This window comes from Narcine bancroftii, chromosome 1, assembly GCF_036971445.1.
Source record: "Narcine bancroftii isolate sNarBan1 chromosome 1, sNarBan1.hap1, whole genome shotgun sequence".
NCBI lineage: Eukaryota > Metazoa > Chordata > Chondrichthyes > Torpediniformes > Narcinidae > Narcine > Narcine bancroftii.
Window position 1 is genome coordinate 69,286,451 of NC_091469.1, and position 24,967 is coordinate 69,311,417.

At 40.3% G+C, this 24,967-nt stretch overlaps 1 protein-coding gene across 6 annotated transcripts in view; it reads right to left on the reverse strand.

Moving 5' to 3' along the window:
- dapk1 (death-associated protein kinase 1) overlaps positions 1–24,967 on the reverse strand; it is a 262,641-nt gene that overhangs the window by 144,986 nt on the left and 92,688 nt on the right. For 5 of the 6 annotated variants that reach the window (XM_069929540.1, XM_069929535.1, XM_069929546.1 and 2 more), the window contains one exon: positions 13,250–13,471. In XM_069929540.1, the coding sequence (XP_069785641.1) occupies positions 13,250–13,471 (222 nt within the window). Of the gene's footprint in view, positions 1–13,249; positions 13,472–24,967 lie in introns of those variants that run through there. The other variant, XM_069929547.1, reaches the window with a different exon arrangement.

Here is a 24,967-nt window from a genome sequence, read left to right on the forward strand (position 1 = left end):
TATTCCTTTTCTTTTGGGTTTTGTTTCCTCCATATGTCCACAAGTTTCATTTCTTGCATTGATTTAATTATAAATTTGGTTACTTTGTTCTTCCTGTTAATTTTTTTTCCCGTTTTATCCATATTTGGATCCAAATTCAGATTGAAATCCCCTCCTATTAGTATGTTCCCTTGCGTATTAGCTACCTTCAAAAAGATATCTTGCATAAACTTTTGATCTTCTTCGTTAGGTGAATATATATTAAGTAGATTCCAAAGCTCTGAATATATCTGACATTTTATCATAACATATCTCCCTGCTGGATCTATTATTTCCTCTTCTATTTTAAATGGCACATTTTTGCTAATTAATATAGCCACTCCTCTTGCTTTTGAATTATACGATGCTGCTGTTACATGTCCTACCCAATCTCTCTTTAATTTCTTGTGCTCCAATTCAGTTAAGTGTGTTTCTTGGACAAATGCTATATCTATTTTTTCCTTTTTCAGTAAATTTAGTAGTTTCTTCCTTTTAATTTGGTTATGTATTCCATTAATATTTAGAGTCATATAGTTCAGCGTAGCCATTTTATATTTTGTTTATCTTCTCTTTCCGTTTTTCCATCATTACCTTTCCTCCTTTTCCATTTCTGTTTTCTTATTTTCAACTCTTTACCAGACAACATTCCTACAACATCCACATTTTCCTTATTCTCCTATTTCTATCTTCTTTATCCCCAATCTCCCCTTCCCCTCCTGAGTTGCCCTTTATCCCTTGTCGGACAACCACATCTCCCCTCTCCATTTGGATTTGCGAATCCCCTCGCAAGCGTCAACTGATTTTGCAGTGACCGCTCTTTTCCCCCACCCAGCCCCCCCCAGAAAAGATTTCGCTTTTTATATGTCACAAAGGTCACTCTTTTAATTCCCTCTTTATTCTCTCTATTCCATTACCTTCCCTTATTAATTCTTGTCTATACTCTCTATGTTTTCCTCTAATTACAGATACTTTCACATATGCCCATTGTCTCTATTCACTCTTATACCTCTTTACCCGCATACATATCAATCGTGGTCATTTTTACCCTCCTTACCCGTCTTCATCCCTCAGTCTATTTTTGTCTTTACCCACATACATATCAATCGTGATGATTTTTGCTCTCATTACCCGTCTTCATCCCTCAGTCTATTTTTGTAATTGTTCTGCAAATTTTCGTGCTTCTTCTGGATCCGAGAATAGTCTGTTTTGTTGACCTGGAATAAATATTTTCAATACCGCAGGATGCTTCAGTGTAAATTTATATCCTTTCTTCCATAAAATTGATTTTGCTGCATTGAACTCTTTTCTCTTCTTTAGGAGTTCAAAGCTTATATCTGGATAAATGAAGATTTTTTGCCCTTTATACTCCAGTGGTTTGTTGCCCTCTCTTACTTTTTCCATTGTCTTCTCCAGTACCTTTTCTCTTGTAGTATATCTTAGGAATTTTACTACAATAGATCTTGGTTTTTGTTGTGGTTGTGGTTTAGGGGCCAATGCTCTATGTGCCCTTTCTATTTCCATTTCTTGCTGTAGTTCTGGACATCCTAGGGCCTTAGGGATCCATTCTTTTATAAACTCCCTCATATTCTTGCCTTCTACATCTTCCTTAAGGCCCACTATCTTTATGTTATTTCTTCTGTTATAATTTTCCATTATATCTATTTTTTGGGCTAGTAATTCTTGTGTCTCTTTAGTTTTTTTATTAGATTCCTCCAATTTCTTTTTTAAGTCTTCTACCTCCATTTCTGCTGCTATTGCCCGTTCTTCCATCTTGTCCATTTTTTTCCCCATTTCTGTTAAGGTCATATCCATTTTATTTATTTTCTTTTCTGTGTTGTTTATTCTTCTTCTTAAATCATTGAATTCCTGTGTTTGCCATTCTTTAAATGACTCCATGTATCCTCTAACAAGAGCAAGTATATCCTTTACCTTGCCTTTCCCTTTATCTATTTCACTGTATTCTTCCTCTTCTTCTTCCTCTAGGTTGACCATCTGTTGTTTCTTTGCTGCCCTTTCCTCCTCTTCTTTCTTGTTTCCATTGTCTTCTGTGGTCTCTTCTTGCTGCAGGTGTTCTGCAGCTGTCGTTGCCGGCTGTGGAGATCGACTCCCCAGCTGGTCCCCCCTCCCGTCGGTGTGTTTTTTTTCATGCGCGATTGCGCACTTTTACTCGGCTCTGTGAGCCATTGTTGTAGTTCTCTTTCTACCGACCTGAGGTAGTGGGGTCTTCTCTCCACAGCGGGCCTCTTCGGACAGGTAAGGCCTTCACCTTTTTCCTCCGTTGTCTTCTCTTCCTCTCTTCTTTCCGTTGATTTTGATTTTTCTCCTTTTGTCTCCATCTTCTTTCCACCTTTATACTCACTTTTCTTTAACTTGTATTTCTGTGCCTTTGTATTTTCTGTTGTTTTTCCCGACTTTTCTGGAGAGGGCTGGAGTTCACCGTCCGGCCACTACTCCATCACGTGACTCCTCCAGTTTGTTTAGATGTTGAAGGCTTTTGATAGAGTGGAGTGGAACTATTTATTTGAAATATTAAGGAGATTTAATTTTGGTATGGGCTTGATATCATGGATTAAATTGATTTATAGTACCCCCTTAGCTATGGTGGTTACTAATAATAACAAATTCTCCTTATTTATGCTGTTTATGGGAACTAGAGGGATGTCCCCTTTGCCCCTTCCTATTTAACTTTAGAATCTCTGGCAATAGCCCTTAGAGAAACTCATGAGGTTCAAGGGGCTTTCATAAATGGAATAACTCAAAATTTCTTTGTATGCAGATGACCTATTAGTTTATATTTCAGATCCCAAAAGATCTATCCCAGCGATGTTATCTGTGTTTTCTCAATACAGCTCTTTCTCTGGATATAAATTAAACCTTCATAAAAGTGAACTTTTTTCCAATTAATATGCAGGTTCCTATCTGCACTCAAGTTCCATTAAAGATTGTCAGAGATAGTGTAATTGAGGGTGGTACTACACTTATATTGTTGTAGTTTTTCGGTTTTTTTTGTGTTTTATTTTGGTAATTTTTTTGATTTTTAAGGAGTTTTCTCTTTCTAATTTTCTAATCTCCAGGGGAGATTTAGTGCTTATGCAACTTTTAATATTAACAGGCTTAAAAACCCGATTAAAATAAAACAGGTGTTAGCCTATATTAAGAAGATGGATTGATATCGCATTTTTGCAAGAAACACATTTGACTGAGAAGGAGCATCAGAAGTTGAAAAGAGACTAATTCTTTTAATTCTAAAGCAAGAGGTGTTGCTATTTTAACATAAAAAGTTATCTTTCACATTGGATTTGGTTTTTGCAATGGCAGGTAGAGTATTAGTGGCAAACTCTAAGATTTTTTTTCAGAGGCCTGGTCATTGATGAATGTTTATGCACCTAATGTGGATGATGAGGTATTCATGACAGAAGCTTTTTTGAATTTAAATCAGGCATATAATGTCTTGGTGGGGGGTAATTTCATCTGTTGTTTGGACCCTTTATTGGACAAATCTCCAAAAATGTTAGGTAAAACAAATATGGCTAAATAGTTGTCAATGGTAACAAAAGAGCGGAATTTGGTAGAGATTTTGAGGAAGTAAAATCCTACAGAGAAAGACTTTTCTTTTTATTTGGCTAGACATGAATGCTACTCCAGAATTGACCTATTTTTAGTATCAGCACAATTACAAAGTAGATTTATTCAGGCAGAATATAAAAGTAGGATATTGTCTGATCATTCTTTATTATTAATTTCTTGTACTGGTTCTGATAGGGCTGAAACAGCATATCATTGGAGATTTAATACCTCATTATTGAAGTGACCTGAATTTATTGACTATACATGGGATCATATAAAAACTTTCTTGCAAATAAATGAAGGGTTGGTGCAATGTAAGTTTGTTTTATGGGATGCTTTAAAAGCATATTTGAGGGGCCAGATTATTAGTTATTCAGCTAAAATTAAGAAACAGTATTTGGCAGAGAGTCAGGACTTGGAGACGAAAATTGATAAATTGGAAAAGCAAGTACCACAGGACATTACGGAAGATAAAAAAGCTTAGTTAACTATTGTACAAACTTAACAATTTGAGAAATTGTTACAATTATCTAAACAATGTTATTATGATATTAATAGGTGAACATGCCTATGAGGTTTTGACATGGCAATTGAAAATGGAACAGGCTTTGAGGATTATTAATGCTGTTAGAAAAGATGCAATTGTTATTTATAAACCTCAGGAGATTAATGATGAATTCTGTTCATAATTTAAAGATTTGTATACTTCTGAAGCTGTACAAGATAATGACCGAATTGATGTATTTTTGTCTAACATGGATATGTCGTCATTGGAAGATAAAGAGATTAAGGAGCTAGATCACACATGTCAAACTCTGGCCCGCGGGCCAAATTTGGCCCGCGATATAATTATATTTGGCCCGCAAGATCATTTCAAAAATGTATTAGAGGTGGCCCGCCCTGCAGCGAGAGCCGATGCTGTTTTTTGGTAATGTCAGCCCCACCATCCTCCCCCTTCATTGCACATCCTTCCCCACTGTAACACGAGAAATTGTAACACGAGAAGTCTGTTGATGTCATCAGCCGGCAAGCCAGTTGGAAGGCTCCCCGCACAACCAGTCACTTCTCCCACCTGTCGAGCGGTGCGGCGGATGGGCGAGTGCCTGTGATTTCCTGTCGGCGCGACGGGCATGGCAGGCTGCGCACGGACCCCGGGCAGCGCAAGCCCCGCGCGACTGGCACCGGACGGCCCTTCCACAGCGCGAGCACACTTCTCCCGGTCGCCACGGCCTTCAGTGCTTGCACCCGCGCGGACCCCAGGGACGGTTGGTTCGGCCCTGCACGTGAAGAGAGAGATGGTGGCTGTCCGCAAAGGCTGATTGGCAGCGCGCTGGGCCTGAGTGGGTGGGTAAGCAGGGGTGGGAAGAGGGTGTAGGTGAGGAGTAATGGGCAGGGGAAGTTATGGTGGTGCGAGGGGCAGTTAGAGGGAGGGATGAGTAGAAGGAGGGGTGGATAGGGAAGAGGTAAAAGGGGAGGGGCAGGGCAAGTAGGGGAGGGGTGATTAGAGGATGAGAGACGGGTAGAGGGAGGAACAGGTTGAGGGGAGAGGCAGTAGAGGGGCGTGTATAGGATGGGGTGGGTAGAGGCAGAGCGAGTGGAGTGAGGGGTGAGTAGAGGTTGTGTAAAGGACTGGTCAGGTAGAGGGATGGTGGGTCGAGGGTGAATAGAGGCCTAGAGCCTGAGGAGTGAGCAGGAAATGCTGAGTCCTGATGCAGGCCAAAATGGACGCAGCCTGTGAATGCTGACTACATCTCCACAGGGACCAAATATGTTTCCCTCAGGTCAAGCAAAGGGTGAACTTGAACTACCTACTCCTGACCTGTAACATTATCCTCCTAAAGTTATATCCTAAAGTTTAACATTACATATGTTGAAAGAAGAGAAAACATGCAGATGTTGTAGAAAATTTTCAATAAATATTTAGTTCGGCCCTCGACTTAGTCCAAGTTTTTAATTTTGGCCCTCCGTGAATTTGAGTTTGACACCCCTGAGCTAGATATTCCTTTTAATGAGATGGAAATTAAAGAAGCATTGCAATCCATGCCGGTGGGGGGGGGGGAAAACGGGAAATCCCTAGGCGAGGATGGTTTTACATCTGAATTTTATAAAGAATTCCTTAACCTATTGTTCCCTGTATTAATGGAAGTTTTGAAGCAGGCTACCAAAATTGGTTCTTTCCTGGAATCTTTTTCTAAGGCATTGATTACGGTAATCCCAAAAAAAGATAGAAATCCATTAATAGTTGGATCTTATCGACCAATTTCTTTATTGAATATAGACTATAAAATAGTGGCAAAGGTTTTAGCTAATAGATTAGCTAAGTTTTTGCCAAAGTTGGTTCATGTAGATCAGGCTGGGTTTATTAAAAAATGATAATCAACTTGACAATATTGTTAAGTTGATTTCCTTATCAATGTTTCTCGGGAGCAACCAAACCAACTTATGATAGTGGCTCTGGATGCAGAAAAAGCATTTGACAGAGTGGAATGGATTAAAAAAAAAATTAATATTAGAAAAATTTAAATTGGGACTACTCTTTACTGGTTGGGTGAAGGCTTTATATAAGAATCCATCAGCTACGGTAGTGAGAAATGGGCAAATATCTTTATTTACATTGACTAGATCAACTAGGCAAGGATGTCCTTTGTCACTGGCCTTATTTGCATTGGTCATTGAACCATTAGCTCAAATGATCAGGCAAGATGATAATATCAAGGGTATTAAGGTGAATTCAGAGGTATATAAAATTAATTTGTTTGCAGATGATGTCTTAGTATATTTAACACATCCTGAGCAATCTTTGAGACATCTCCAAACGCGATTAGAGCAGTTATATAAAGTTAACTGGGAGAAAAGTGAGATTATGTCATTGGTAAAGGAGGATTATTTAGCTTGTAAACAAAAAACTCAACTTCGGTGGTCTGACAAGATCAAATATTTAGAAATAGTTGTAGATGTTGATTATCAACATTATACAAGTTGCCTTTAATGAGTAAAATTAAATATGATCTAAATAGATGGAAAGACTTACCAATAACCCTGATAGGATGTATAAATTGTATAAAAATGAATATTTTTTCCCACAAATACAATACCTGTCTCAATCAATTCCTTGTAAACCTCCGAAACTTTTTTTTTTAAAAGGATTTAAATGCTTTAATACGATTGTTTTTGTGGAAAGGTAAGTTGGCAAGAACGTCATTACAAAAACTGACTTGGAGATATGCCTTAGGGGTACTACAATTACCACATTTTCAAAATTATTATGAGGCAGCTCAGTTAAAATTTATTAATAGGATGTTTGATACTGATCAACCTTGGATATGGGCTAAAGTGGAGATGGCCCAGCTTTTTGAACAAAATGTCGATCAACTGATTTATAAATGAATCCTCGTCTCTTACAAAATTATCTTCTACCCATGTTAAAACACTTAATGGAGATATGGCATAATAGGAATCAGATTGGTGGAACTAAAGGTAAAATTTCTGCCAGGACTCCACAGTACCAGAATAATTTTTTTTCTTTTGATAAATAATCAATATTTGAAATCATGGGAACAGCAAGATATTAAGATGGTACAAGACTGTTATGAAGTTGTTTTTTTTTCATTAATAGACTTAAAGAAAAATTTGGAATTGTGCCAAATGCATTGTTTGCATATTATCAAGTTTGTGCTTTGTTGTTTGATAATTTCAGGTGTGAGTTAAAGTTACCTAAGCGAACAAAATTTGAAACTTTACTTACAGATGGAGGCAAAAATGATTTGTTTCAGAAATGTATACTTTGTAACAATGTAAAATGAGTAAGCCAGATCTGTATAAATTGAGAATTAAAATGGGAGGAAGATTTAGCTATTCCAATATCTCAGGAAGAATGGATGATTATGTGTGAAGACAGCATGACTAAATTAATAAGTGTGAGATATAGACTGGTTCATTATAATTTTCTTCATCAACTGTATTCAACTCCTAAGAAGTTAAAGAAATGTGAATTTAGTTCTTCAGATTTAGGTTTTCGATGTGGTAAAAAGACTGGTTCTTTCCTACATTCAGTTTAGCTTTGTGAAAAGGTGAAACCTTTTAGGTGTAGGATTTTGGAATTTTTGGAAGGTTTGCTTAAGTTTAAATTGGAACTTGACCCAATGTTGTTTTTGTTGGGATACAGTTCAATATTGATTTTGGGTTAAAATTGGAGAAGTCCCAACTTGCGTTTATTCAACTGGCTTTAGCATTGGCTATAAAGTGTATAGCTTTTACTTGGAAAAATGAAATTGAGTTGAATATTCAGAGATGGCACGCTGAGTTGCGATCGTGTATTCCATTGGAAAAGATAACATAATTTACATGATAATTATTCTTTTTTTTAAGGTGTGGGACCAGTATATGAAATATATGGGTTTAATTATGTAATAAAGATTTTTTTTCTTCCCAGAAAGAGATGGCACCCAACATTGCAATAAGTAAATGACATATGTTAACTCCATTTATTTTATTCGGGGTAGTTTTTAGGGGGGAGGGTATGAGGGAGGAGGAGGGGGGAATAAAGGGAGAAAAATTTTGTATATTTGTATTCCTTTATTTGTCTGTATACTATATCTTTAATAAATAAAATATACAAAAAAAAATTGTCAGAGATAATTTCACATTTAGGGATTAAACTTACTAAACCATTTAAAGATTTATATACACTCAATTTTTCTCCTCTATTCAAGTACGTGAGATTAATTTTTTTCTAGATAGTCTTCTTGATCATCATCTTTAACAGGTTGCATTAATGCTGTTAAAATGATAATATTACCTAAATTTTTATCCATTTCAAGCGATTCCAGCTTTCATCCCAGTCTTTTTTTTTATAATATTGAGTCAAAACATTTCTTCCTTTATTTGGAAGAACAAAAACTCTAGATAGTAAATTTCATTTCCAAAATTGAAAAAAAGATAGAGGTATGGCCCTACCTAATTTTAGATTTTATTACTGGGCTATTAATATTTGTTATCTAACTTTTTAAAAATTCTGACAAATTGGATCGTCCATTATGGACAGATTTAGAATTGAAATATATACAACAGCATCCAGTGGCCTCTTCATTGGGCATCTCTCTTCCATTTAGTATTTCTCAAGATCAATAAGGATACATCTAATCCAATACTCAAACATATATTGGGAATCTAGTTCCAATTAGTACATTTTTTAAAATTAAAAAAACTTTGTTTTTATCGTTCTCTCTCATAATTTTTTTTCTACCATCAAAAATTAATAAATGTGAGATATAGACTGGTTCATTATAATTTTCTTCATCAACTTTCCAGATTAAAAAGGTTTGGGAATTGGAACTTGCAAGACCCCTATCGGAGGATCTATGGGATAAGATTCTTAAACTGGTGAATAAATCTTCAACACGTGCTCGACATTCATTAATCCAATTCAAAGTGGTACATTGTGTTCACATGTCCAAAGGTAAGCTGGTTTGTATCTTTTCTAATATTAACCCTAATTGTGACAGATGCAAATCTGATATTGCTGCATTAACACATGTTTTGGCTTTGTCCATTCTTAGAAATCTTTTGGAGCTACAACCCAATGCAATAACTGCTCTCTTTAGGGTTATTGGACCAGACACAAGGAGTTTTCTGATACTTGTGCAACAGGTTGTGGTTTTCTCTACACTGTTGGCTAGAAGTGCTATCTTATTCAAATGAAAAGACTCTAGTCCTCCAACGGTGTTTCAATGGTTCTCTCATATTACGTCCTGTTTAAGTTCAGAAAAAATTAGAATATCATGTATTTGATTCATCGGTGAAGTTTGAAGATACATGGTGACCTTTTATGTCTTATTTTCATTTGATGTAAATGTTTTTAATGTGATTAGATGTACTCATTCTTCCAGATGAGATATAGTCTTACTTTAGTTTTTTTGATTCACGTTATAAATCAAAAGCAACAAAATATATGTAACCCTCAGGATTTGCTGCTCAGATTTTTTTTGGTTAGTTTTTAAAAAAATAGAGTAGGTTTGGTGGGTTTTCTTATATATATGCATAATATTTTTTATGTATTTTCTGTCTTCACCCAATGCAGTGGAGGAGGGGACAGAGTTTATACTGTTTGAAGTTTTATCTTGATATATTATATATATATATATATATATATATATATATATATCACGTGTGATATTGTATTTTCAGTTTTGTCCCCTTTTCTTCATTGTACTGTATTTATTATAAAAACCAATTAAAAAAATAGAGAAAAAAAATAACAAACAACCATGGTCCCAGCACCGATCCCCAAGGCACACCACTAGCCACAAGCCTCCAATCTTTTCCCGACCAGCCATTGTCGAATCCAGTTCACTATTTCATCATGAATATCTAACATCTGAACCTTCCTGACTAACCTCCCATGTGGGACCTTGTCAAAGGCCTTACTAAAGTCCACGGAGACAATATCCACAGTCTTTCCTTCGTCAATTTCCTGGTAACCTTCTCGAAAAACTCTGATTGGTTAAACCCAACCTACCAGGCACAAAGCCAAGTTTTCTATACCTAATCAATTATTGGCTCTCCAAATAATTGTACATACAACCTCTCAGAAAACTTTCCAATAATTTAGCTACTAAAGATGTCAGGCTCACTGGCCTATAATTTCCAGTGTTACTGTTGGAGCCTTTTTTAAACAACAGAACAATGCCAGGACCCATCCAATCCAGCACCACACACGTGGCTAAGGACATTATAAATAAGTCTGCCAGAGTCCCTGCATTTTCTGCATTAGTGTTCCTCAAGGTCCAAGGGACTATCTTGTCAGGCTCTGTGGATTTTCCACCCTTATTTGCTTTAAGGCAGCAAGCTCTTCCTCCTCTTTCACCTGTCTAGGTTACATGACCTCACTGCTGGTTTTCCTTATTTCCCACAACTCTGTGGCCATTTCCTGATGGGAAAAAAACATTTAAATTCTCCCCCATCTCCTTTGGCTCTATACAAAACCAACCACTCGGATCTTCAATACAAGCAATTTAGTCCCTTACTATCCTTTTGGTTTTAATATAACTATAGAAATCCTTATGATTTTCCTTCACATTGTCTGCCAAAGCAGCCTCATGTCTTTTTTTTTTTAAAAAAAGCCTTCCTGATTTCCTTCTTGAGGAGTTTTTTTTAAAAAAAAACTCCTCAAGTACCTCATTTGCTCTGCTGCCATATACTCTCTCTTCTTCTGAACCAGATTCCCTATATTCATTGAAAATCAAGGTTCCTTATGCCTGCTAACCTTGCCTTTAACCCTGGCTGGAACATACAAACTCTGTACTCTCAAAGTTTCACCTTTGAAGGTCCTTCCACTTACGATGCACATCCTTGCCTGAAAACAAGTTGTACCAATCCACACATTCTAGATCCTTTCTCATTTCCTCAAAATTGGTCTTACCCCATTTTAGAATCTCAAACCAAGGCCCAGACCTATTCTTCTCTGTAATTAACTTGAAACCAATATCATTATGATCACTGGACACAAAATATTCCCTACACCTACTTCTGTCACCTATCCTGTCTCATTCCCTAAAAGGAGATCCAGTATTACATTCTCTCTAGTTGGTAGCTCGATATATTGATTTAGAAAACTTTCCTGAACTCATCTGACAAACTCCAAACGATCCAGGCCTCTTACAGTATGGGAGTCCCAGTCTTTTTGTGGAAAATTAAACACACCTATTATCACAACCTTATGTTTCCTGCAGCTGTCTGCTATCTCTCAGCAGATTTTCTCCTCCAATTCTCGTTGACTATTGGGCGGACATTAATATAACCCCATGAGGGTGGTCATACCATTCCTGTTCCTCACCTCCACCTATTTAGCCTCAGTAGATGAGCCCTCTGGTCTGTCCTGTCTGACCACAATTATGATAATTTCCCCTGATGAGCAATGTCACTCCTCTCCCCACCTGTTCTATCGCATCTAAACCAATGAAAGCCCGGAACATTGAGTTGGCAATGCTGCCCCTCCTGCAACCAACTTTCACTAATGGCCACAATGTCATAATTCCACGTATCAATCCATGCTCTAAGCTCATCTGCCTTTCCTACAATATTCCTTGCATTGAAATAGATGCACTTCAGAAAATTTCCACCACATACAACCCGTTGATTTCTAATGATGAATGTAATTTTCACATCATCTTTTCCATCCTCCACTCTGCTATTTGCTCTTGCATTCTGGCTCCCATCCCTCTGCAAATCTAGTTTAAATCCACTAAGGCAGCACTAGCAAATCTTCCTTCAAGGATACTGGTCCTCCGCCAGTTCAGATGCAAACCATCCTGTTGAAACAGGTCCTACTTAACCTGGAACAGAGCCCAATGATCCAGAAATCTGAAGCCCTCCCTCCTGCACCATGTCTTTAGCCAAGTGTTCAGCTGCATTATCCTCCTATTTCTAACCTCATGAGCATGTGGCACAGGTAGCAATCCTGAGATCACTCCTACCTACGTTATTGGTCCCTATATGGACCACGACATCTGGCTGCTTACCCTCTGTCCTGAGAATGCTGTGAATTCGATCTGAGATATCTCAGATCCTGGCACCAGGGAGGCAACATACTGTCTTGGATACTTGATCTCTTCTATAGAACCTCAAATCTATCCCCATAACTATAGAATCCCCTATCACTAGAGGTCACCTCTTCTCTTCCTTTCCCTTCTTATCCAAGGACCAGACTTCATGCCAGAGTCCTGATCGCCATGGCTTGTGCTAGAGTGGGAGTACATTCTTTAAAAGTGGCACCTTCCATCCCCTGACACTGCTGGAAAATCAGTGCAACTTGCCATTCAACCACTGACTCACGATCTGGCCCACACATGATAAAAGGTTGCTTTAAAAATGAATAATGAATTAAAAAATTATTTGGCATGTGTTGTGGCACCTTTTTTATGTGCTCACTCCCCATAACTTTAGAACCTGGCTATACCCTGGGTCGAACCCCCCCCCCCCCCGCCCCAAAAGTATCCAAAATGGTACACTTGTCCTTGAGGAGATAAGCCACAGGGGTGCCTTACACTGCCTGTCTGTTCCTTTTTCCTCTCCTGACTGCCACTCATCTATCCTTCTCCTGTATCCTAGATGTGATCGTGTCCCTGTAACTCCTGTCCATCACCCCCTCTGCCTCCCGAATGATCCGAAGTTCACACAACTCCAACTCAAATTCCAATTCCTTAACTCAGTTTGTCAGGAGCCCCAGCTGGATGTACTTCTCACAGATGAAGTCATCAGGGATACTGCTGGCTTCCCTGATGACTCAGATTCTGCCATTCCCACTGTTTATGACTAGATGAACAAAATACATGATATCTAAAACCAGCCCTTACTTGTGCCTACCTGCTGAATCACTTTGTTTCTTGAAATGGGTGGCCCTTTCTTACTTCAACTCCTACTATTCCTCATCCTCTTACCTGTTCTCACCAAAGCCTGTTGAGCCAAAGCCTTACCACTCTGATTCAGTCCACTCCAACTATGTCTGCTTCCTCGAAGCAACAGCAGTATTTATAGGTTTAGGAATATGATTTTGAATTCTAGCTTGTTTTCTCTAGGCTTGAAAATAAACTCACCCACTCAAATAAAGGATGATTTTTCTCTGCATTTTTGTAGTGAGGGCAGGACAATTTAAAGATTTACTTACAGTTCAAGAATAAGGATCACATCAGTTTTGCTCTCATAAACATCATGTAGAGTTATGACATTTGGGTGCTGTATCTCTTTTAAGATGTTGACTTCTCGCTCAATATCTTCACGGCTCACTCCACGGCGGCTCGACTTTGAACGCCGCTTTTTGATGAATTTTGCTGCATATCCCAATCCAGAACTTTTCTCTGTGCATCTTTTCACGATTGCAAACTGTCCACTGAAAAATACAAGACAGCAACAATGTCAAGGTAACATGGGAGCAACTATTGGTTTTAGCCATCAATTTAAAAAAGTGATGAGAAACCAAGATTTAAAATTACTATAATAGGTTTCAAAATGTCGTTCTTGGATGGGTTTCTTTTTTTTCCCTATGCTTTACCAGGTTTTTTCCTTGCCTTTTTGCGTATTCTTATCTGCCAGGGTAGAGTGTCCTCAGCGACCAGCCACCTTCAGAACCTAACCCAAGTCTGAGCTCCAACTCAGCTTTTCCAGGCCACATGAATAAAATGAGTAAAATGAATAAAATACAATGTAGCGCACCAGTCCCTAGTAGTTGGATTGCACAATTTTTGGGGCTGCTCGTAGTGCTAACATATTAAAGCCCCTGCAAAACAAAACAAAATTGGTCAAACCTTGGAAGCATATATTGTCAGGTTTCCATCCAAAATTCTTCTTCAGGTACGACCTGTGCACATTAGAGTGGTACCACATTGAGACTAGCATTACTGGAACCATTTTGTTTGCAGAAGTGCCAGAAGTATTTATTATAGGCACATTCCATGCAAGGGACAAAGTACAGTATACTGTTAGGGCTGCCTCAAAGATTACATAGGCTGCAAAAGAAAGGGAGTATCACAATTTAAAAATAAGACAGAAATCTGTTGTAAAAACACAGATATGCTGGAGGAACTCAGCTGGTCTCGCAGCATCTCTAGAAGGTAAAGATAATATTACTGACGTTTTGGGCCTGAGCCCTTCTTCAAAGGATTAAGCAAAAAGCAGGCAGGTGTCAGAATTAAAGACTTGGGAGAAAAAGGGGGAAGAATGGGAGGGGGAGTTCAGACCAACCGAACCAAAGGTTACATTTATGGATGTTTTTTTCTGAATTTTTACTATAATCAGTGTCTGCAGACTTGTGTTTCACTCCATACAGAAATCTGTTGAACAAGAAAAGGTAGTTTTTCAGTTGTAGTGTAAGTATTTAAAGAAAGTTGTGGGTTGCATCCAAAACTTCAATTCATGTTGGAAAGGGAGTAAATGTACAGTACATGGCTTATACCAGGGAAACATCAGTTATACCAAGGTGAACAGTGCACATGCACAGAAATCACCAGTACAAATTTCCGGTGGCTGCAATTTCAAATGGAAATTATTGTTAATGCTAAATTGCTTTTGTGTGTGACATGCATAAATAAGGGAGCTCATAAATCTTTCAGCAAAGGTTACTGTGTTGTGATTAGAAGACAAGTTAGATTTAACTCTTTCTAATCTCACAATACTGTTATTTACTGGTCAAGATTCATTACAGATGAATTCAAGCTTGAAAATGTTGTCTGTCTATCCAAAATGATGGATACATTCAGTATCAAAAAATTCATTAACTAATTAACAATAGGTATAATGTTCAACTTTGAATGCAGAACAGTAAAGACTCTGTTATTCTCTGGCTTTGTGTTCTCTTGCTTTATGAAATAAACAAAGTTTAATTTAATTGAAGCAGACAAAAAATATTTATATTGCATCAGATCAAGCAGATGCAATCCCTTTCATCAGTTTCATTGTACATCTCAGTTTGGAAAAAGAATAAACCAAGGAAGGTAGTGAGTGCATCCGTGGCTAACAAGGGAAATCAGGGAGAGTATCAAATCCCAAGAAGCAGCATATAAACTAGCCAGAAAAAAAAACAGTATTCCTGAGGAGTGCGAGAAATTCAGAGTTCAGCAAAGGAGGACAAAGGGATTAATTAGGAAAGGTAAAAGTGATTATGAAAGAAAGCTGACAAGGAACATAAAAAAATGACTATAAAAGCTTTTATAGATATGTAAAGAGAAAGAGTTTAGTTTAGACAAATGTGGGTCCATTACAGTCAGAAACAGGTGAATTGATCATGGGGAAGAAGGACATGGAAAACCTATTGAATAACTACTTTAGTTCTGTCTTCACTAAGGAAAACATAAATAATCTTCAAGAAAGAGTAGGGGACCAAGGATCTAATGTGAGGGAAGGATTGAAGGAAATAAATGTAAATCAGGAAGTTGTGTTAGGTAAATTGAAGGGATTAAAGGCAGATAAATCCCCAGGGCCGGATCATCTGTATCCCAGATTGCTTAAGGAAGTAGCCCAAGAAATAGTGATGCATTAGTGATAATTTTTCAAAACTCTTTAGATTCTGGATTAGTTCCTGAGGACTGGAGGGTGGCCAACATAACCCCACTCTTTAAAGATGAGAGAGCAAAAATGGGAAACTATAGCCTAATTAGCCTGACATTGGTGGTGGGGAAAATGCTAGAGTCAGTTATTAAAGATTCAGTTGCAGCACATTTAGAAAGTAGTGATGTCAGCAGACAGAGTCAGTATGGTTTTACGAGGGGAAAATCACATCTGGCAAATCTTGTAGAATTTTTTGAGGATGTAACTAGTAGAGAGGATAAGTGAGAAACAGTTGTGGATGTGGTATATCTGGACTTTCAGAAAGCTTTTGATAAGGTCCTGCACAGGAGATTAGTGTATGAACTCAAAGCACACGGTTTTGGAGGTATGGTATTGAGGTGGATAGAGAATTGGTTGACAGGGAGGAAGCAAAGAGAAGGAATAAACTGGTTCTTTTCCAAATGGCAGGCAGTGACTAGTGTGGTACCGCAAGGCTCAGAGCTGGGACCACAGTAATCTACAATATATATATCAATAACTTGGATGAGGGAATAGAAAGCAGCATCTCCAAGTTTGCAGACAACACAAAGCTGGGTGGCAGGGTTAGCTCTGTAGAGAATGCTAAGAGGATGCAGGATGACTTGGACAAGTTAGGTGAGTGGGCTAATGCATGGCAGATACAATATAATGTGGATAAATGTGATCCACTTTGGAAGCAAGAACAAGAGAGAAGATTAGGAAAAGAGGAGATGCAACGAGACCTGGGTGTCACTGTGCACCAGTCATTGAAAGTGGGCAGGCAAGTACAGCAGGCAGAGAGGAAAGTAAATGGAACGTTGGCATTCATAGCAAGAGGATTCAAGTACAGGAGCAGAGAGGTTCGATTACAGTTGTACAGGGCCTTGATGAGACCACTCCTGGAGTATTGTGTACAGTTTTGGTCTCCTTATCGGAGGAAAGACATTCTTGCCATAGAGGGAGTACAAAGAAGGTTCACTCGATTGATACCAGGAATGGCAGGAGTTGCATATGAAGAAAGGCTAGATCGACTAGGCATGTATTCGCTGGAATTTAGAAGATTGAAGGGGGGATCTTATAGAAACGTATAAAATTCTTAAGGGATTGGACAGGCTAGATGCAGGAAAGTTGTTCCTGATGTTGGGGAAGACCAAAACCAGGGGTCACAGTTTAAGGATAAGGGGGAAGTCTTTTAGGATTGAGTTGAGAATTTTTTTATTCCCCACTCAGAGAGTGGTGAATCTGTGGAGTTTTTGCTACAAGAAGTGATTGAAGCCAGCTCCTTATCTATGTTTAAGATTTAGCCATTGTGGCTAAGGGGATCAGGGGTATGGGGAGAAGGCAGGTACTGGGTACTGAGTAGATGATCAAAATGAATGGCGGTGTAGGCTTGAAGGGCCAAATGGCCTACTCCTGCATCTATTTTCTATATTTCCATGTCATAAACAGTATTTGGTGATGGGTGTAAAAGATATTTCTGTCCAAACCAACATTTTGAAGGATAGCTGTATTATAGATAGTTTGTTGCTGATGCATCTTTATAGGGACTGAGAGCACAGAGTGAAGCCTGAAAACCTAATGTACACCAAACGTGGTTAACAAAAACACAACATTTGACATTTGACCTCAATAATTCCACAAACAGTAAACAGCACTGACCTAAATCCTAACATAGAACAGTCGTACATCGTACAGGCCTTTCAGCTCACAATGCTCTGCTGATCCTATACAAATGTATTCCATGATCAATCTAACCCTTCCTTCCCTCACAGTCCATGAGTCTTCATTTTTCTTACACCAATATGCACATCACACTGGCACTTTAACTCAATAATTAACTGTCAATCTACCGGTTCACGTGCCAGTGTGAATCCTCACGAACCATCACATACGTGTCAGATCGCCCCAGGGATGAACTGCCTAGTTAGCCCAGCATGCCGGTTAGCCCAGTGTGAAAGGCACGGGGGGGGGGGGGGGGGTATGCAGGACGTCACTGCTGGAGGATAGGCACCCCTTTGTTCTGGGATGATGGGTGGTGTATGTGAAAGGGTGCAGAGAACCGGTTATCATTGGTCCAGTGTGAACAGCATAAACTGGTTCACTGAACAGCCAATTTATCGGTTAGCCAATGTGAAAAGGGCTTTAGATGTCCTTTTTGTATCAGCCTCAACCACTAATGCTGGCAGTGACCTAAATCCCAAAGTCACCTTCACTCTCTGTGCAAAAATCCATCTCCCCTAAACTTACCTCTCCTCACTTTAAACAGATGTCCGCAGGTATATCCCATTGCCACCCTGGAAAAAAAATGCAGGCTGTCCATTCTATCTATGCTCTTCAATGTTATACACCTCTGTTAAGTTACTTCTTATCCTCTGTCGGTCCCAAGATATATGCCCCAGCATGCTTAACCATCCCTCATACAACATGTTCTCTAATCCAGACTGCACCCTGGTAACTCTCATCTGGAATCTCTCAAAACCTTCTACGTGACAACAATAAGACTACAGGATTTTTAAAAAATGAATAATTTTATCAATATATGAAGAATCTCAACAGATGCCTATCATTCCTCCAGCTCCTCTACTTTCACTTACTATAATTATAAAAGTTTTTAAAAATCCCTTCCCGATAAGGACATAAACTTAATTGGCTTTATTTCCTCCTCTTCCGTTGGTGGACCTTAACCCAGGTCCACCGTTCATTTTAGGAAGGCATTAACTTGTATAAACTAGAGGCTGATTTTGCATCCAAGTGCATGCCATAATCTGTCAATAAAACATGCAGGGCAGAGATTTCTCACTCGCAATACTTAAAATACATTGGTGGTCAGTTGAGACAATGCATTAGGTTACATTCTGAACAATCAATTTGATTGCAGGCTTTAAATGAAGAAACAGCTGCAAAGTTCAGCAGGTGCTAGGGATTACATTAAATCAGAAGACACTCAGAAGGGTTGGAGTAGGCCTTGTTAAAAAGCTCCAACATGATGTTTTGGTCTCAAACAAATAAAAAAAATTGCAACAAAGGGAAGTAAGAAAGAGGAAATGAAGCACAAATACACAGGAAATGAAAACAAATGACTCAGATCCAGTGGAGATGGTTAATGACTAAAATCACGAAAATACTGGTCAAAAAATGTATAAAATTTACAAAAAAATATGGAAAATATGAAAAACATGGGGATTAGCACATTTAAAAACAACTCTTAAAGCAGAGGGATTACTACTTCAACTGAGTGTGGCAATTGTTGCCCAAGAAAATGAAAATTAAGTCTTTCATTGTACACATCTAGCCTTGGGACCACAACCATACAATGGATGCATTCATAAGCTTGTTGGCTTTCACATAGCCTATCAAATGCCAGGTTCTGGGGGTTTCATGATGCTCTACCCAGGATCAAGAGGAGAGATACCAAATGCCATGTTGGGCCTGGTCAGATCTCCTGAGTTGGGTCAAATTTAAGTTCATGTCATTACTATGACAAGATACACTCATCTGGTTGGAATAAATTCATCATTATAAAACCAGTTTGGTACTGGTAGGTGCAAGTCTATCATAGTGTAGCCCTGGGGTGATTACTTGCAAGTTCAAGTCTGTTACTATGCAACTTGAATAAATACCAGAAGGCATAGATCTGGCCTGCCTGAAGGGCTCAGGTACAAAATGTCATTAATATATCTTGACCTCCTATGGATGCTGCGAGACCAGCCGAGTTCCTCCAGCATTTACTGAGTGTTTTTACAGATCTGGCAAGTTGGAATAGAGGACATGACATGTAGTGAGGAGGTAGGTAGTAAGAACTACAAGTTGGTTTTAATACGAGGATTGGTTTATTTTTGGTTAAAATGAGTTTCTCGTGCATTTCATTTTTTCCATCTGCCAATTCAAAAAAATTCAACTGCTGGACTAATGATTACAATTAAAGACTGTAACTGTAAATCCATCATACACCAAGAGAATTTTAGTTGTCCAAATAAACTTACTGAATGCTATTTCAGTGTGCCAAAAAAATTCTGAAATTCAAAACTGTTATCAAGTGAGCTTGCTCATAATTATTTAGAATTGTTTTTATATTTGCAGGTCAAGATTAGTTTTTTTTCAGGGTGACATATTTTAGCTTCACAGAAAGGGCATTGTCTTTCATGCTTCGATGGTTGATGCTTGCAAAAGGAACACATTCAAAAGAGTGCTTCTCTAAACTGCTAAACATTTCTCAGAAAAGAACAAGCTTTTGATAAATAAATGTATATTTGCAGCTCAAAATTCACAGATCCTCAGGTGATCTGGAGTTCCCCATTTCAGACCACCAGAATGTTCCTTATGAATAGATCCCTAATTTTTAAAAACACCAAAATTGTAGCCATGTGACATGTTTTCACACTTCCTCAACGTTAAAAAATACATGGGGTGGCAGGTTAAGCACTCTCCTTTATTAGGGCGGGAAAGGCTGCTTTTATACTGTTCAAGTTCCCGCTATTTTTGCTGATTGACTGAGTCAGCCATATGAAATACAATAGTGGGCAGGAATATCCACGCATATGAATGCCCTTCTTCCCCAGCCTGTTTCTGCTGAGTTAGCTGGGCAGCTTGACCAACGCCATTTTAGGGCTGTTGGTCTGATGCTGCCTCAGCTTCTACCCCCGCCAGTTTGTTGTCCTGGAATTGCTTTAGCGATCTCTGTCCACGTCTGCTGCCGCGCGACGTGCCGGCCCGATCTCCACAATTGCAGGCCATCACGTGACCCCCCAGAACTGGCGTTACAGTCTATAGTGTCCGTAGGTATAGTCCCCAAAGTCTTTTGTGGTCTGCCTCTGTGTCGAGGTGTTGATGTCTCCACAGGTTCTGCTGGGTCTGATTGGGCAGACTTGAGTCTATCTGTAGTGAAGACCTTTGGTTTACCACCGATGTCTAGCTCAAAGGTGGCTCCGTTGTTCTGGATGACTTGAAAGGGACCTTCGTATGGCTTCTGCAGTGGTGAAGGGTGGGATCCTCTATGTACAAGCACATACTCACAGTTCTTGAGTTCTTTGGAGACGTTGGACTTGGCTTGTCTGAGTCTGGAGGGTGGGATCGGAGCCAGGTTACCGACCTTTACGCACAGCTTGTCCAGGAAGGTGGCTGTCTCCTCCTCCTGTCCTCTGGCCTGTGGAACGAAATCCCTGGGAACCATGAGTGGGGCTCCGTAGATGAGTTCAATGGAGGATGCGTGGAGGTCTTCTTTCAGTGCTGTTCGGATCCCCAGAAGTGCCCATGGTAGCTCGTCCACTCAGTTGGGGCCCTTGAGTCTGGTCATGAGGGCAGTCTTGAGGTGCCTGTGGAAACGCTCCACCATGCTGTTGGCTTGTACGTGGTATGCCATCGTATAGTGTAGCTGAGCGCCCCATAGGTTGGCAATGTCAGTCCACAAACTGGAGGTGAACCGTGCGCCTCAGTCAGAAGTGATGTGCTGTGGCAGTCCGAATCTTGCAATCCAGGACGAGTGGAGTGCTTTGGCACAGGACCTGGTGGACACGTCGGCCAGGGTTATTGCTTCTGGCCACCAGCAGAAGTGGTCGACTACTGTGAATAGGTAGCGGAAACCCTGAGAGACTGGCAAGGGTCCCACTATGTCCATGTGAATATGGTCAAATCTGCGTTCTGTTGGTTCGAAAGGCTGTGGTGTGTCACTGAACTTTGGCTAGTTGGCACTGCGTACACACCTTGGCCCACCCCTAGACTTGTTTCTGCAATTCATGCCACACGTAATTGCTGCCCACCAGCTCCACAGTAGTCCTGATGGATGGGTGTGTCAGCCCATGGATGGAGTCAAAAATTTGTCGCTTCCATGCCGTTGGGACAAAAGGTCGATCCCGCCCAGTGGCCATGTCGTACAGGAGGGTGGTAGTACCTGTGCCGACTGGAACGTCATGAAGCCAAAGGCATGTGACAACGGTCCTGTACTGCAGGATCTCGTTGTCCTGCTGCTGTGCCTCGGCCAGTGCTGTAAAATCCAGGGAGTGGATGCCATGTCTTGACAAGGCAACTGCAACCACGAGTCTTTGCCTGAGATGTGCTTGATGTCAGTGGTGTACTCCGAGATGTAAGACAAGTGTCTCTGTTGGTGGGCTGACCAGGGATCAGAGAATTTAGCCAGGGTGAAAGTCAGTGATTTGTGGTCTGTGAAAGCCATTCCCTCAAGAAAGTACCGAAAGTGGCTGAAAGCACTGTACTTTAGTTCAGGGGGCCGCAGATGTTTGCTGAAGAAAGCTAGTGGGTACCAACTTGCTTCTATCTGCTGCTCCAGGACTCCACCAATCGCTGTTCCCGAGGCATCAACTGTGAGGGTCATGGGTGCATCTGGTCTGGGGTGGGTCAGGAGTGTAGCTTTGGCCAGGGTTTCTTTGCTTTCCACAAATGCACATGCGGATTCGTTGTCCCAGGTCAGGCCCTTCTCCTTGCCAGACATCAGGATGAACAGAGGGCACATCACTCGAGCAGCTGCTGGATAAAAGTTTACCATCCCCACGAACTCCTGCAGACCTTTGGTTGTATTGGGCTTCTGGAAGCTGCGAATAGCCTCTATCTTGTCGGGCAGTGGTATGGCCCCGTCCTTTGTAATCCTGTGGCCCAGAAAATCGATGGTGTTCAGGCCAAACTGGCATTTGGCCAGGTTGATGGTGAGGCCGAATTCCTACAGACAACTACAGAGATTTCGGATGTGCTCAAGGTGTTCCTGTCGGGTTCTGCTTGCCACTAGGATATCTTCGAGGTAGACGAAAGTGCCATTCAGGTCTCGGCCCACTGTGTCCATCAGTTGCTGGAATGTCTGTTCCGCATTTTTGAGCCCGAATGGCATCCTCAGGAACTCGAACAGCCCAAATGGAGTGATGATGGCTGTCTCAGGGATGTCATCAGGATGCACCACGATCTGGTGATATCCTCGCACAAGGTCCACTTTTGAGAATACTGTTGCCCCGTGCAGGTTTGCCGCAAAATCCTGGATGTGTGGCATGGGGTAACAGTCCAGGGTGGTGGCTTCATTGAGCCAGCAATAGTTGCCACATGGTCTCCAGCCCCCAGTTGCTTTAGGCACCATGTGCAGGGGCGAGGCCCATGGGCTGTTTGACTGTCGAACAACACCCAACTCCTCAAGCTTGTGGAACTCCTCTTTGGCCAGTCGGAGCTTCTCCGGGGGAAGTTGCCTCGTCCTTGCGTGGAGAGGTGGGCCCTTGGTCAGGATGTGATGTCTGACGCAGTGTCGAAGCATTTATACTGTGAACTGAGGGGAAAGGATTGCCAGGAATCCTGCTAGCACTTTGAAGAACTCAACCTCCAAGCTGTGGACAGAGTCCAGGTACATTGCCGGATACCTAACGCCCCTCAGTGCGATGTCTGGTAGGTCTCAGTGTGGATGAGTCGCTTACCCTTAAGGTCCTCTAGGAGGCTGTGGGCTTGCAGGAAATCCGCTCTGAGGAGTGGTTGTTCCACTGCAGCCAGCATGAACTCCCATGAGAAGTGACTGCCCCTGAACTGCAGCTTGGCCCTACGAGTGCCATAGGTCCGTATACTGTTGTTGTTGGCAGCCCTCAGCGTGGGTCCCACTAGCCAGTGTCCAACCCTGTCAGGGGTATCACGCTGACCTCTGCTCCTATATCCACCAGGAATCATCTGCCAGAAAGGCGTTCCCAGACGTACAGGAGGCTCTCTTGGTGACCAGCCATCGTGGCCATCAACGACCATCTTCTCATCTCAGTTCTACACAGAAAAATTGACTGGGCACCTGGACTAATTCAAGAGGAAAGCTGATTAAAAAAAATAGTTATATCAATTTACATTCTTAACTCCGTTTACAAATTATTAAAATCCAATTTTCAAAGTACAAGCAATTTATATTTAAGTTTAATGAAATTGAAAGACAGATTAGTACGCTAATCAATGGATCAGTGCAATAGCAAAAAAATATATAATACAGAAAATAAGACTATGAGGAAATGTGTACAAAGACACTTGGACTTCTGGCATAGTCTCTTGACAGGCAGGAGCAGGGACCAGTGGGGAGGTGATGGGGAACAACAGCGGCAGTGTCAGGGACCAGCGATGGGGAGGTGGTCTTCTTTTGTAAGCAGAGATCACGTTTTTTTTTGCTAAGTACTAAACATTATTTCATGTGAATTTTTCACTTGTATCATCACGTCGGCACTCAAAAATCCTGCCATTGTTTATTGTTGCTGTTACCTACTGATACAGGTGTATTCTGCTGATGCTACTGCGCTGCTTAGTTCTATTGTTGGAAAATCTAGAAAAACCCAAAAATGTCTGGTCCCAAGCATTTCCGATAAGGAGTACTCAGCCGGTATTACGTCATGTGGCATATAACACATTCCTTTATACAATAATACAATGCCCCATTAAAGTCCTCTTGAAAAATTAATGACACTTGAGACCATCTGTTTCATTGTATTATGCATCATAAACACAGGAAATTAAATAATAGAATTCAATTTTACCAAACTTGATTTAGGTTTTTGTGGTCCTGAATGTTGGAGTTTCAAGATCCTCCACTATACCACTGAGATTGTACCAATATCAGCTGAACAACCTTTTGTACAAAGGTGAAGTTAAACTTTGGGTTTGTCTGCTCTGCGACTTTCAAAGAATTTTTAAAATTTTTTTTATTTTTTGGATTTTCCAAAGACACATTCAAATCCAATAAACTGAATTTTACACTCTCTTTCCAAGTAATATGATGTACAGAGTCCTTATTTCCTCCTCCCCTCCTTATCCCTTAAATTATACAAACACCAAAATATAAAATTATAAACATATAAAAACTGACAAAGTCAACAATCCTCCTTGAAGTTAGAGGACCTCAGATATTAGATAAAAACGAGTAGGGGCAAAAGCACCCGCCATCTGAATCGCATTCCCCATTTCACACTCTTAATCCTTTACCTGCTGGGATGGATTGTTTCTTATCTCTTATTCGGTCAGGGAGGGGTTGGGGGTGTGAATTATATCTGTGCACCTATGTGCCTCAGATATGGTTGCCACACTTCAATGAATGTGTCATATCTCTTCTGTGAATTGTAGGTGATTTTCTCCAGGGGAATGCAACATTATATTCCATCATGAATATTTAGCTGGGAGTCGGACTTTCACGTAACCTCTATAACCTCCTTTTGACAAAGGCATGATTTTGCTTTTATCCAGATTAACCATTTACCCTGAGACCTTACCATAATCCTCCAGTATGGTATTCAGACTGGCCTACAACCACCCCCCCCACCCCCCCAGTTCTGTCAAATACACTAGCACATTGTCAGCAAACAGGATGATTTTGTGTTCC